The sequence below is a fragment of the Lethenteron reissneri genome, chromosome 10 (genome assembly GCF_015708825.2).
Source record: "Lethenteron reissneri isolate LAM-NWPU_2019-01 chromosome 10, ASM1570882v1, whole genome shotgun sequence".
NCBI classification, from domain to species: domain Eukaryota; kingdom Metazoa; phylum Chordata; class Hyperoartia; order Petromyzontiformes; family Petromyzontidae; genus Lethenteron; species Lethenteron reissneri.
In genome coordinates, this window is record NC_083788.1 from 2,786,118 (window position 1) to 2,800,987 (window position 14,870).

Consider the following 14,870-nt stretch of genomic DNA (forward strand, 5'->3'; position numbering starts at 1 on the left):
TGCTGCTGCTGCTGCTCTAGATGTGGAGTCTGCGGTGTCTCTCTCCACGTGGTCGCGTGGATTTCTCTCCCGGTGCTGCGGTGTTCCCATCCACATTTAGAGTCGACGTGTTGAGAATATTTGGTGCTCTAAATGTCCACGCGAGAAGCCACTTTGTTGAGCTATCATCTGTGGCCAGGTCGCTTCTTATAAAAGCGCTATGAAGCTCAGTGGAGCTTACGTGGTTGAAATAAAATAACTCCACGTACACAGAACATCTGCCGTGATCCTGACTGCAGTGCTCATCTCGATATGGTCGATGAAAGTGAACTACGTGACGGCCGCTACGTTAAAAGGTTTCGTCACCTTTGGGTGGCATCAGTTGCTGCTCTGGCCCATCGGGGAATGCAACAATGTCTTGATGGAGGCTCCATTGAAGATGCGTGCGACCCTCTCAAGTGGCCGTCTGACCCGAATGTTCGGTCCAACCCTAGCTGAATATCGAGTGGAACTGTGTGACCCCGGGGCTGTTTGCTACAACGTAACACTTTGTTTTTACATCCCACGGTCAATCCACTGCTGGATGAAGGCCTCCCCACCATTGTGGTTCTTTGACCATATCCCACCACGGGTGGTCGATGCTGGTCGGTGAAGGTCGCAGGGCAACCAGCCCTGTACATCGCTCCCCAGTGGATGTCGGTGTTAGCCCTGGACAGGAATTGAACTCGGGTGGAGCCGGTTCGTAGCGTGGCGCGCTACCCACCTGGGCCACTTCTCGTCACCCTCTTTGGCTGTTTACTCAACGACCTCAACATTCGTCAGTGGTGACCGATTCCATTCATAAAGTGCGCTCTTGCCGCCGTGTGCGCTGAGTAGTGCTCAGTATTAAACACGCGTTGACTGCTCTATACAGGGTGGGATAGAGATCTCTACTCAACCCTGCAGGGTGACCCCTCTCATAGTGAAGGCGTTCACACTTGAGCTGCGGTTGTCCTGTGCCAGTAGTTGTATCATTAACTGTGCGGAATCCTTTTCAAACCATTACTATAAAAATGCTGAATTTGCCTTTAAGTTACTTTTCTTGGATTTAGCAGAATTCCACAGTAGCTCTCTCAATAGCTGTAGCGATTGAGTAACGATCTTTTAAATGTTTGCGTTGTTAAATCGTATGAGTCGTAAGACGATAATTGAATGACCACTTAGTGTAGGACAATCATTGAATGTTTTGAACTATAAAACTCTGCAATGTTAATTTAATGCTGAGGGTGTTGACAAGCAAAGTAGCGGGTGTGTGGGGTTTAAATTGTCAACTCGTGCCCGCACTGCATCGTGTGGCGGGTTTCTGACAGCAACAGCATCGCCACGAAGCTCTCATTGGCGCTTGGTGAATATCCGTGGCGGGTTCCTTTTCGTTTTTTATTCATTTAATGAACGGGCTGATTAGATGAGACGATGGCGTTGCGTTTCGTATTAGTGGCTACTCCTCCACGTGGCTGGGCGATTGAGAAACCACACCCACAGCAGTGCCCCAGTGTACCGGCACCCCCCCAGTGCTGGAGTCAACATTCTCTGGACCCCGTTTTTCTTCACACGCCACCCTGGATTTGGGCCTGGCAAGAAGCGCGTCGCCACCAAACGCGTTACGGTCAAATGTTGTAAGCGGCAGGTATATCTAACTTCATATTTTTCCTCTTCCAAGACCTCCTGGCCAGTGTGGAGGAGTAGGCCAATTACCCTCACAGGGGCTCTCTGCAGCTCCCTCTCGTGGAGGCCCCATTTGCCGGCAGTGGCGTGAACAACCGCAGGGGCTGTACCTTTACCTTCTATCCACTTTTTATATTCAACATTTAATTAGGTCAGCAAGGCGGTGTTGACCTCTTACCCACACACGTTTCTGACAAGTACAGCAAGTGCACGTGTACACAAGTGTACTCCTGTGCTAGTTGCACGCCACTTCTGCTGTTTGTGTTTAGTTTGTTGTCGTTCCCCCACACCTCAGATTAGCACGGTTGGCTGTGTGTGGTGCTAAAGAAGTTAAACATACACACACGCGCATCCACGCACACAAACACATACACACAGACATACAAAGACAAAGAACCCCCGTATAGACAATCAGGCTGTTGGGGCAAGTACTGTTAGCGAGCACATGCACATACACACATACATACACACATAAACACATAAACACACACATAAACAAACACATACACACACATCCACACCCATACACACACATACACCCACACACAGACATATACATACACACACACTGCGATGGCAAAGTAAGAAATGGAAGCGAGACCAGTTTTGTCACGACAAGTATATATTCATTTCAAGTGCAAATACAAAACGAGGTAGACAAAATCTCTGGAAAACATTAATCTCGCTTTCCCTTCCCACACTTTGAGCTGCTTTTGTACAAACGATAAAAACCCCGAGGAGACCGTATTGTCACCGATCTACATTCACGAGTTCAGAAACCGCTGTTTCTGGAGGTATCATGGACGATGGAAATAAAGTGCTTGGCGAAGTTCATCATTTATCCGTACATTTCACGTGGTAACGGCTTGGCGCTACGGTTAGCGTGTCCATTGAAATGTGCACGCCCCGTACGTAAAAAAAAGTAACAGATATGTAGTTAAAAAAATGCCGACGTATTCACAGTTCAATAAATAAATACTTTGCAACAGCGGTGACTTTTTAAATCCCCGAGACAACGCAAAATAAAAGCCCCGCATTTTAAATGAACAGAGACAAGAACCGTACGGGAATACCTTGCACGACCTCACTGAGACCGCACTCCGGCCTCGCGTTGCGGAGGATGCAATCTCTGTCTTCATTTGTAATGGGACAGTTCATTTTGCGGTCACCATCACAATGACGTTCCTGGTGCCAACTCTCTTGACGATTGGCCAGGGAATAAACATCAACCCCAAGACATAATGGGTTGGTGCCGCCTGCATGGATCTTGGCTCCTGTTTCCCAGAATGGCTGGCGTGATTTTAAGCACTTTCGTGCTGGGTGTTTCAAGTCTTCGTGGATTAAAACTTGATTTGAAGCTTTCGTGATTGCATGAATTACTCTTTGGTTATAGTAGGTTTTTACCCTTTAAACTGGTACAAAACTGACACCTTTATACAAGGCATCATGTTTGCAATAACCACAACACAAGCAGTCAAAATGCAAATAAAAATAAACAACTTTGATAATGATATGCACTGTCCTTGAAGTTGATTGGTCCACACCCGAGACAGCTTTTCTTAGAGCCTAGTCTCCATTGGTGTTGGACCAGAAGACGCCAAAAGGCGTACAACTCAAAAACAGCACACTATCAGAGTATTGAGAGCTCGGGGTAAGCATTTACACTATGAGACCTCCTTTGCCACTGGTAAAGGAGGTCTCATAGTGTAAATACTCTTTGGTTCTTTCGGTAAAGTCACGTAGAAAATAAATAAATTAAATAATAGAATACGACGTTTCGATTGCAACACAAGCAATCGTCATCAGGTAGAAAGCAAACCTAGTGAACTTAAAAATATTTTCTTTCTTCGTGGATTGTGAGGTCAGAGTTGCTTTAAATGTTTTCTATCTCGTCGGACGGCTGTCAGCATTGGACGGGCGTGCATGAGGCCCTGACCTAGTCATTGCAGCTCTTTATTGTGTTGAGAATGTGGTCGTCGAGTGAGAATGTCGAGTCTAAGGTGATTCCAATGATGTTCAAGTGATTTCAGAGGCTGGTGGTGGAGCCGGCGATGAATACATTTTGGGGGGCGGGCGACGCCATGGTGAGCCTCTGCCTGGTGCCTTCGTAAAATGTCTCTCAAAATTAGTTTGATCTTGAGGGGAAGCAAGAGGTTAGACACGTGATCATGGATTTTAACCAGCGACTTCTCTTGGTGGGGCGAGTGCCAGTTGTTACACCGGTGGTGGCTGCTGTGCGACCAGAGTGGCGGTGGCTGTGGTGGGACTGGTGGCGGTGGCTGCTGTTGGACTGGCTGCTGTTGGACTGGCTGCTGTGGGACACGCGGTGGCAGCAGCTGCTGTGGTGCTGACGGCGGCTTCTATGAGACCGGCGGTGGTGGTGGCTCCTGCAGGACTGGTGGTGGTTGCAGGTGGAATGGCAGCGGCTGCTGTGAGATCGGGGTGGTGGTGGTGGTGGTGGCTGCTCTGGGACTAGCGGCAACGGCTGTTGCGTGTCTGGCGTTGCCGGTAGCTGCTGCTGCTGCTGTTCCTGCCGTCGCTCTTGCAGTGGCTCCGGCAGTTGATCCCATTGGGATGGTTCGACATCTTGGGTTTCTGGAGATAAAGAAGATGATGGCGCTAAAGTCCAAACCGCTCGACATTGGGAGAATGAAACAAAACCGGTCTAAAGTATAAACAAGAAGATCGCTGTACTTCACCATTCCCTTAATATAAAATGATGCGCTGTCAGGGTGTACATTCTCCCTGGGCATTTCCACGCACACAGGACGGCGTTTCCAATCCATCCTTTACCTTGCGCGCCGGTGAGGAGAGCTGCTGTCCGGTAACTGGGTCCGGGGTCTTCCTTCGCCGAGTGGCGCCGTTTGAGGCACGACCAGGACGTCGCCTTGACGTGCTCCAGCGGGCAGTAGCTCTCCGCTGGCGGCGCGTTCAATTCTGGGGACCTGCATGCACGCACCAACGCGTCGCAAACCGTTAACACCTGCCTTTAAAGGAGACACTGCTGCTCGCACAAGACAATATCTTTCCAGTGAGCTGGTCTGGGGGACGGTTGTAAGTGCAGGTTAAAGTGGAGGGGAGAGAATGTGACTTACCGAATATAGAAGAGCACGTAGGCCTGCTTATTCATCACAGCCTTGGTGTCGACGTGCCGCACGATGGAGTCGTTCATGCAGCACCATTGTCCATCGCTGATCTGCGCACAGTCAAAGCACAGCTACACTTGGTTACAATGTTTACACAACTGCACCCAACTTCCTCCATTGATGTAATAACAACACGCAATACACACTCTAGACAACAAGTTCGTAAAGAGCATCACCCCATCGTCAGAGCTGCAGAGCGTGCTACGGTTGCTGTGATGGTGCTGAAGTTACGAAACGATCTGCCTGAATATATCACTGCATGGATGACCTTGGACCAATTTCATCAGAATCAGAATCTTTATTTGTACTGAAAGAATTCGATGATCTACGAAGCTCTTAAACAAATGTCCAGTAGGGGCGGGTCAGAAAGTTACAACAACAACAAACAATACAACACCGATTGGAGTGCAAAGTGTAGAAATGCTATGGAAGTCACTAAATACAAATAAAGTATACACTATAAGTAGAAATTGTATGAGTGCATCAAGACGCAAGAACATACACAAGACTTTTAATTATTCTTCCCTATCGGACATTGGTAACATTATGGGCGAATTGCAGATGTGCGTTGTTTTTGTTTGATGGTAACAATTGGAATTACCTTATTGTAGCAATAATAATGACCCCTGTTGGAGTCGGCTCCCTTGTGCACCAGCACCGAGTACAGGGAGTAGATCGCGGGCTCGCCCTGAGAGGTTGAGGTGAAACGTTGCATGTCCAGGTGCTCCGGGTAGGTGATGTTCTACAGGCAGCGCACAGGAGGGGGAGGCAGTGCACAGAGACAAATGTTAGGAGAGGAAACGGCAGGGGTGGTGGGGTGGGCAGCAGAGATAGGCACCATCTCAGTTACGCGTCAAAGTGATGTCGTGATGTCTCGCTAATTTGAGCGTTGAAGACGGTGCTCATCTCCTGTTCATAGCCCTGAGCAAGTGGTGGACATTCTACAGTCACATGACGGGGGGCGAGTCTATCTGTCGGACCTATTCCAACATGGAGAGGCATTTTCTCCAGCGTTGAACTGACAAAGGGCTAAATTTCGATTTAAAGCTTTCGTGACTGCAGGGATTCATCTTCTTGGTTCTTTCGGTAAAGTCACGTAGAAGGGAAGTAACACGGTGTAGACTCGTGTGATGTAAGAGAATAAAGTTTAGATGGAAGCATATTATATAATTTTTACGACGTAGAATTGTAATGTATTACTTACTGTTAGTAACTCAGCTTATTGTAGAGTATAGTAAGTATACTGATGATGCTATGTAGTTTATACTTGAGTTGTTTATAGTTTAGCTTTTTTACGTGGTTGGTTAGTAACTGCAGCTACATACTATTAACATTCCTTTCCTTTGTTAATGCTACCCCCCTTCCCCCTCCCTTTGATGCTGCTAATCCTGCATAATGCACGGGCATAATATTAATTTGAAACCCCCCCGCCCACCTCCTACGCATTTTCCATATGCTAAATTCCTCTTGATATCCAAATTATTTTGTCAAGGCGCTCTTCTTCCCATCTCCCCCCCTCCAACCCAGCTTAAATATACGCTCCAAGCTTGGTGGTGTTTCATTCTTCACCTGAGGACGGCTGCTTGCGTTGTGGCCGAAACGTCGTGAGAATTATTTTATTATGTTTTATTTTTATTATTTTATTACTTCCCTTCTACGTGACTTTAACGAAAGAACCAAGAAGATGACAAAGGGCTGTCACTAAATAATTTAATGAGAACGATGTGGAGGGGCAGAATCGTTACCCGGTTGATCTTGACGCCGTAGAGGTTGTACCGCTTGATGGAGACGGTGAGGACGTTGGGCAGGCGGTGGAGAGCCATCGTCTTCGTCGCTTCCCCCTTGCAGCAGCACCTGCACGACAACAACAACGCCAGAGATCGCACGCGTTCCCCAACTTTTAAACAATAAGTCTACTCTCTTTTTGTTGTTCGTTAATTTTTCTTAATTTCTTAAAATAAAAAATTGTTACTTATATATTGTAAGTTATTTTCAATGTGTTTATATAATATTTTTATGAATATATTTTATTATAATTAGATTTAATCTGCAGACTTTTGAAGCTACAAATGATTCCAGGGTGTCAACACACGATGCCCACTCACATTCCGCAGGTGTATTCGTCCAGCGTCTCCTTATTGAAAAACTCCTCAAACGCCTCCACAAGATCTGATGAGTTCTGTTGGCCAACAGAGTGAAACGCAAATGAGGACTCTAAGAAGCATTCCATGAACGTCTGCAAGATTATATTGTGACGGCAACTCCCGAAAACCCGCATCTTGTATGAAATCGTACGACCGTAAAAAAAGAGCTCACGTACGCTACCGGCAGTGTGTTTGGATGTTAAGTGGCTGATTCAGGTAGGCGTGTGTGTGGTGGATGTTGGCACAGCAGGGGGCACAGGTGGTGCATCGGCCAGTCATCTCAGTCAACCCATGGCACATGGGTCTGTCCCGTGACCTGCCAGCGGGCGTTCGACACTTCATGTGGTCTTCAAGTGCACTCAGCAGACTGGCACAAGCACCGTGGTGACATCACCGCCACGTATGTGATGTATGTACGTTTAACTTATTTCGCACCGTACATAGATCTTTAACTGTTAAGCGATGGCTTTGTCATTGCTTACATTAATATGGAGTGCAATGTCCAGGCACGTGTCAAAGGTGTCGGAGTGGTTGCAGCACTGCATGCACTCCACTGCAATACACAAGCACACACACATTAGGAAGGGACGTCACATGTTACTTAGTAAAACTAAATGCACACTCCCCACTGACATTGGTAATTGGTAGTTTTCACCAACTGGTTATTCTGTGTTGCACGTGCGTGAGAGTGTGCAAACGCTGCGACGCGAGCACGTCTACACTGTGATGGTGCACTTGCTGCTCACGGTTAACAAGTTTCTAGAGGAGTGCGCACAACTCACCACGTGATCGAAGGTAACCCCCGAAGATCTGGTAAATGAGGGTGGTAGCCTCCGTGTATCTGTCCAGCCTGCCAGTCACAGAGAACGACACCACACGGTGGTTACAGCAGCAGCAGTAGTAACACCTTTACCGGATGCACACACGTGTGTGAGAGTTACACCATTGCCCGAGCTGTCGATTCACTCTTTCCCTTCAGCACTGCAACGCGTGCTCTGTGGCAACCAAACGTGGTAGTGTCTGCACAGGGCAGCCACCTTCACGGCACAGCCACAGAGCTGGGGGCACGCTGGCAGCCATCACGCGGTGCTGTTGCCCGGCAGTTTTGTTGTGCTCGGCGTGCCACGTGCCGCTCGTCAACACGAGGAATGTCGTCACGGGGCCACCGCACATCGAGACATCGATTTTCCGATATTTATCGGCAACGTGAAATGCGCAAACAAAAGGTGGGCCACGTCAGGGCCAAGGTGAAAGAACCGTGGTGCCAGCAGGGTCGGACCTCTGCATCTCCCAGGTTTTCACACAAAAGTGTGAGTAGCTTTTCACAGACGTTGAAGTACAATCGTGCAGAAAACCAAGAGGAAGCCGTGAGGTACCAAACTGCAGAACGACTGCCGCATGTTGACTGGCGCGCAGTACTCACTCGCTGTGGCCATAGAGGCATGAGGCTTGCATGGCATCGACCACGTATCGCAGAAACTCGTGGGCATCTTCCTGTCTCCCAATGCGCAGGTGTTTGGCGATGCCTGCAGAGAAATGGACATGGGGACAAAGTGACAGGTACAGGATCTGATGACATCCTTCAAGAGCTCCCCAACATATATGGCAAAAGGAGTGGTGCAAAGGACTTGGAACACAGATGGAGAAAGATCGCGGGGGATAACTTCTCCTGCGAGTGCAAGTGTGAACGTAGTATTGGGACTCACGCGTGATGTTCTTAGTTATGACCTTGGGTGTCAGCACTCTCTGCGAGTTGTTGAACGTGCTGACAATGTGATGCTCCATGACACACATCAGGCAAAAGTCGCTCTGTTGGCCTGCGAACGAGAGCACAGGTGGCACAATCCGTCAGCGCACGCCACTTGCACTCAGCCCAGCTGGGGAGTAACAAGAAAGGCTAGAATCCTGGCACCAGCAACAATCGCAATGAATGTTGCGTCTAAGTACCAATTGCATCACATCTGTCCGACCTATTAAAAATTATCGCCACATGTGCTCGTGTTTATCAAAATCATAATATTTATACTGGTGGAATCCGATAAGCTAAGAGGTTTTGTTTAAAAAATGTCGAGTAGGGGCACTGGGTCAGAACATTACAACACCAAACAATACAAAAAACGATCAGAGTACAAGGTATTGGAAAGGTAAACAAATCACCTTTTAAAAATCTACAAATAAAACTAAACTTTTTTTTCATCTTCCCAGATAAAGCCCACTGAGCTATTAGCTTCTTCAGAAGCGACCTGGACCACAAATGATGGCTCAACGAAGTGGCTTATCACGTGGGAAATGTATCGCAGCAAAATAACTGACATAATAACCTAACCCATGGGTAAACGAGAGTGCCAGGGGGGAGGGTACTTACAGGTGCTGCAGTGCTCTTGCAGCAGCAGGTAGTTGGCGAGCGGCGGCGTGTAGGCGAGGCACTGCAGCGTGGCGTTGAGGAAGCAGGTGTTCCCCAGGTTGCGCAGGCCGGCACCCTTGCAGACGTCGCTCTCCCACCGGAGGTTCAGCCGGTCCGGTGCAAACAGCGAGAGCCGTGCCGCCGGAATGCCGTCGTCGTCGTCTGCACAAAGGGCACGGTGGTGGCGGAAGCCGGTGTCATCGCAGAGCGCTGCACTGCTGATGGGGCTGGCGTGGATATCCAGTGGCCCCAGCCATCACCCGTACTGCTACTCTTAACCACGAAGATTTTACTCCACATTTAAGTGTAAGGCTCAAGATCGCGAAAAATATTATTTGCCTGTCGCGTTGGCTGCTGGGTGTTTTGAGCTCCCCGTGTTACTCGTGAACGGCAACAGCAGTGGCTCCAAAGCGGCCCTTGAGTTGGTGGCTGCCACCCTAATGAGATGCCACGACGTCGCGTGATTGCACACTCACCTTGGGGTGCAGGCACAGACACGCTGATGTTCTCTGTGGCTGGTACAGGGGAGGGTTCCGGCCGGCCATGGGGAAGGCAGCTGGGTTGCGTGCAGAGCCACTCGTCGGCCGCCACCAGCACCTCGTTGGACGAGGTGGGGGCCAAGACCGTGAGGTCGTTGCCGGACGAGGTGCCCTCTGCTCCGCACGCCACAGTCGTGGTTGGGTCCTGCCACAGCAACGCAGTCAAAACATCCACAATTACTCCTCCCATCTGGACTGGGATCCCAACACACGTGGGACTGTTTTATCACCAAAAGAAATACAATTTTAGTCCATGAACCTATGGGCGATCTGCATAAAATGTCTCAGAAGCAAATATATATTTACAGTATATTTTTAAAGTAACCCCAAACTCACTTTAACTCGTAAAATATTATATGAAGAACGGCCATTGACTAAAGATGAACTAATTCAATTTGTTGTTATGCATGCGAGAGAGAAGGCAGCTGTAGTTTAAAAGAGATCATACATGCATTTCAGAAGATAAATCGAGCATTAATGTTAATCAAATTAATTTTTAACATTTGTTAAAATTAAACTAAATAATCCTCCGTGATTTGTTCAAATAAATACACTAATCCTGATTTTTCGGCCACCCTCTTACAAACAACGTCATGACGGGCCAACTGTGATGTGCTCTGAAAACGGGGCATTAACTGAAACGTCGCTTTTTTCTATTTAAGAATACTTTATATATGTAAAACACGTTTTTATCAAAGTCAGAATATTTATACGGGAGGAATCCGATGAGCTATAAAGCTCTTTTTCACAGATGTCCAGTCGGGGCGGGTAAGAACGTTACAACAACGAACAACACAAACATCATAGGAGTGCAAAATACAAGTTGGCCCAAAAGTTAAGACACAGGGTTACTTAATTTATCTTAACACTGACATTACATAGTTCTCGTTATTTATTCTTAAAGTTAACAATTTAACTATCATTAATTTTGATAACATCCTTTGTGACTAGTTCAAATAAATACGGTAACTCTGTGTCTTGACTTTTGGGGCAATTTTATATAGGCGACGTTATGTAATTGATGTGATGTGCTCTGCAGAAGGGCCATTATCTGAAACGTCGCCTATCATTTTCCTGTAACAATTCCCCCACCCCCGTGCACTCTCAGCGTTGTGATTGGCTGAGTGGCACCAGCGGGCCCCGCCCCGCCCGCCACCCGGGGCCCCGCCCCCTCACCTGAGGCTCCGCCCCCAGACGCGGCCCCGCCGCCGCCTGCGCGACTCCCGTCAGCTCCGGCACGGCGACCCGCGCCGCGCCTCGGGCTTCATCCGGGGAGGGGGTCCCGGGCACAGCCCCGCGGGATCCCTCGCGGGGGTCATCATCTGCAAGAAGGAGAAGCACAGCGATCACATTTCGTACTTCGGACAAACACACGGCTCTACATTTCCCACGAAAGTTTAACATGGCACTGTGTTCAGTAACCCCAGCCAGCAGCACCCGTGCTGCTACTCTTAATCAGAAAGATGTTGCTCCACATTTAAGTTTAAATCTCAAGGTAGCGAAAAATGTGATGCGCCTGTCACGTTGACTGATAAGTGTTTAGAGCTCCTCGTGTTACTCGTGAACGGCAACAGCAGTGGCTCCAAAGCGGCCCATGCATTGGTGGCCGCCACCCTAATGAGAGGCCACGAGGTCGCGTGGTCGCACGCTCACCTTGGGGTGCAGGCAGCACAGACACGCTGATGTTTTCTCGTGCTGTGGCTGGCACCGGGGAGGGTTCCGGCAGGCCATGGGGAAGGCAGCTGGGTTGGGAGCAGAGCCTCTCGTCGGCCGCCACCAGCACCTCGTTGGACGAGGTGGGGGCCAAGACCGTGAGGTCGTTGCCGGACGAGGTGCCCTCTGCTCCACACGCCACAGTCGTGGTTGGGTCCTGCCACAGCAACGTAGTCAACACATCCACAATTAACATTCCCTCCCTTTGTTAATGCTACCCCCTACCCCCTCCCTTTGATGCTGCTAATCCTGCATAATGCATGGGCATAATATGATTTTGAAACCCCCCAGCCCACCTCCTACGCATTTCCCATAAATATGCTAAATTCCTCTTGATATGCTAATAATTTTGTCAAGGCGCTCTTCTTCCACCTCCAACCCAGCTTATATATATGCTAAATTCCTCTTCATAGGCTTAGATTAAAATTGTGACTAATTATTCGTTTGTTGTGAGACGAAAAATCAATGTTCTCCCTAAATATCCCCTGTGTTTGTATTTTATCTTTGCGTTTTGACACCCTCTATTATTGAATAATAAATAAACTATTCAGTTAATTTGTGCGAGATAATAGTTTTTTTTTTACTTCCAATAGAAATTGAAATAAAGGAGCAGAATCTGCTTTGAATTTGAACTCAGTGCAGTTTCACTTTGATGACTTTTGCTCGCACTTACGGTGAACATTTGTTAAAATGAGTGAACACTGACCTTTCCCCTTGCGATCAATAATCAATATTCACTTTTTTTAAATTCACATCAATTCAGAATCCAGTAAGTTATTGTAACTGAACAGGGGCGTCCACCCCTTCATGAAGTTGAACCAGGCGGCCGCCTGGGGCCCCAAGTTAAGTGGGGCGCCAAAAATTCGAGCAAAACACATTCCTGCGGAGAGAGCTGGTAGTAACGGTCAATGGCCAGGGTCAACGGCGGCGTGGTGTATTCCGCAAATATGCCCGACTGTGAGGGCAGGCACAAGCCGGTGTGAGTAGGTTAAACGTTGATACAGGTTGGAACAACAGGTTCCACACTGCCCACCAGGGATTATTTGTCTGTCGTGCATCAGAATGCAGCCCACCCATGCCCCCCCCCACCGACCGCCGAGCAAGGCCACGATTGGTTGAGGATATCGGGGAGGGTGGGGGGAAGGTAAACACGCCCACTCATCCAACTCCCCTCCCCCCCCAAAACGCCGAGCGGGGCGGCCACTAGTAGAGGTGGGGTGTAAACACGCCCACTCATGCAATCCCCTCCTTACAGAACACCGAGCAACGCCGCGATTGGTTGACGATGTCGGGGAGGGTGGGGGGGAAGGGTAAACATGCCCACTCATCCAACTGCCCCCCCCCCCCCGAACGCCACGCTGAGTGTGAGAGTGTGTGTGTGTGAGTCTGAGAGTGTGAAAGTAAGTGTTTGTTTGAGTCTGAGAGTGTGAGAGTGTGTGTGTGTTAGTCTAAGTGTGAGAGTGAGTGTATGTGTGTGTGAGTCTGAGAATGTGAGAGTGAGAGTGAGTCTGAGAGTGTAAGGGTGAGTGTGTGTGTGAGTCTGAGAGTGTGAGTGTGTGAGTCTGAGAGTGAGATGTCAGTGTCTGTGTGCGTTTGAGCGTGAGTGTATGTGTGTGTGAATTTGAGACTGTGAGAGTGAGTGTGTGTGAGTCTGAGAGTGTGAGAGTGTGTGTGTGTGTGAGTTTGAGAGTGTGAGAGTGAGTGTATGTGTGTGTGAGTCTTAGTTACCTAGAGTGTTATACAAGTAGGAACAACAGGTTCCACACTGCCCACCAGGGATTATTTGTCTGTCTGTCGTGCATATCCGGAATTCTGCCCACCCATGCATCTCCCCTAGGCCTCGGCAAGGTAAGGTAAAAGTTAAAAAGTAAAAACAACGAGCCTACCTTTACCCTACCTTTTACCTTACCACAATACAATTACTCTACCCTTACCTTTTACCCTTTAGCAGGTAAGGTAAAAAGCAAGAGCCTACCTTTTACCCTTACCCCATACAAATTACCCGATTACAGGGTAATTACTAGGGTACTACACATGAAAAAGGTTAATAACGGTAAATGCTAGATAGCGCGCTTTATTCATATAGAGTACTCTCGATGATTCCAATTTTACACGCTTGTTGTCATTGTTGTCGTTGTCGTCATTGTCATCGCTGTCATATCCTCAAATCTTGTAACTCAATTTTAACCCACTTCCTAATGTGGTATCGACTGCACACTTGGTATACTTATGGCATACTGATGACAATACTATATTCTATCATTAAAAAAAAAATGTACATGATTTTTTTTATGTTATGTTTCGGCTTGGGTCTATTTGTCCACGCTCAACTGACGTTGGCTGTAAATCACCACGGTCCCTTACGTTATGGCAAGCTTCGGGGCCACTTCCTGGAGTCGTGGAGTTCTGTTATTACTCGTACATTTAATGAAAGCGTGTTTTAAAAAAATATTTTTTAAAATTACATATTAAATGGAGGCCATGGACTGTGCCATGGAGCTTTTAGCGGTAAACAAGGTACCGTATTTACCGGGTAATACTTCGCGCTACCTTTACCCTACCGGGTAATTCTTCCAAGCTACCTTTACCCTACCCTTGACCTTACCCCTTGGCATGTTGACACCTTTACTCTTTTACCCGGTAAAAAGGGTAAATTACCTTACCTTGCTGAGGCCTACTCCCCACCGAACACCAAACTACGCCGCAATTGGTTGGCGATGTCGGGGAGGGTGGGGGGGAAGGGTAAACACGCCCACTCATCCAACTGCCCCCCCCCCCTGATCGGCGCGCTGTCCAACCAAGTTCCTACCTGCCCACTCCGAAGGAACGTGTTAGGGCACCACGGGGTGAGCAGCCCCTCCCCACCCAGCCCCACCCCTCCCACCCCCCACCCTCCCCACCCAGCCCCACCCTCCCCACCCAGCCCCACCCTCCCCACCCAGCTCCTCCCTGCACGACGGACGGACAAAATAATCCCCTGTGGGCTGGTGTAACCAGGAGGTTACTACCAGTAAAAATACAAATAAAATAACGACGATGTCATTATTTCAATTCATGTGCGCATACAGCGGGAATATGAATTATAATTCACTTCTCAACATTCCTAAGAATGTAAAACATTAAGTTATCATCATACCTAAAATCGGGGCAAAATGTTTCCCAGTTTACCAGAAACCTCAGCCTGGATCTGCCCTTGGGGTTTGGGGGTGGGGCCGCCCATTGGGTGGTTGGCCGAGGGCGT

The 14,870-nt window shown here is 48.4% G+C and overlaps 1 protein-coding gene across 1 annotated transcript; it reads right to left on the minus strand.

Annotated features, from left to right (window-relative positions):
- Positions 1 to 469: 469 nt before the first annotated feature.
- On the minus strand, positions 470 to 14,244 carry LOC133340710 (ubiquitin carboxyl-terminal hydrolase 36-like). Its single transcript, XM_061549100.1, has 16 exons — positions 14,235 to 14,244; positions 11,570 to 11,755; positions 11,113 to 11,238; positions 9,947 to 10,030; positions 9,339 to 9,539; positions 8,680 to 8,790; positions 8,397 to 8,499; positions 7,756 to 7,823; positions 7,456 to 7,526; positions 6,935 to 7,008; positions 6,575 to 6,683; positions 5,431 to 5,571; positions 4,779 to 4,879; positions 4,477 to 4,628; positions 4,093 to 4,278; positions 470 to 513 (listed from the first exon to the last, which is right to left on the minus strand). Exons 1-16 carry the CDS (start codon positions 14,242 to 14,244, stop codon positions 470 to 472), a joined length of 1,767 nt encoding a protein of 588 aa, XP_061405084.1.
- Positions 14,245 to 14,870: the final 626 nt, after the last annotated feature.

Bases quoted from the DNA above. Each gene is read 5' to 3' on its own strand.
- LOC133340710 (XM_061549100.1), bottom strand. The intron at 7,824-8,396 runs GTGAGTACTGCG...TGTGACTGGCAG, and splicing joins TGCCTCTATGGCCACAGCGA to GCTGGACAGATACACGGAGG. The intron at 514-4,092 runs GCAACCACCACC...GTTACGTTGTAG, and splicing joins CAGCCGCTGCCATTCCACCT to CAAACAGCCCCGGGGTCACA.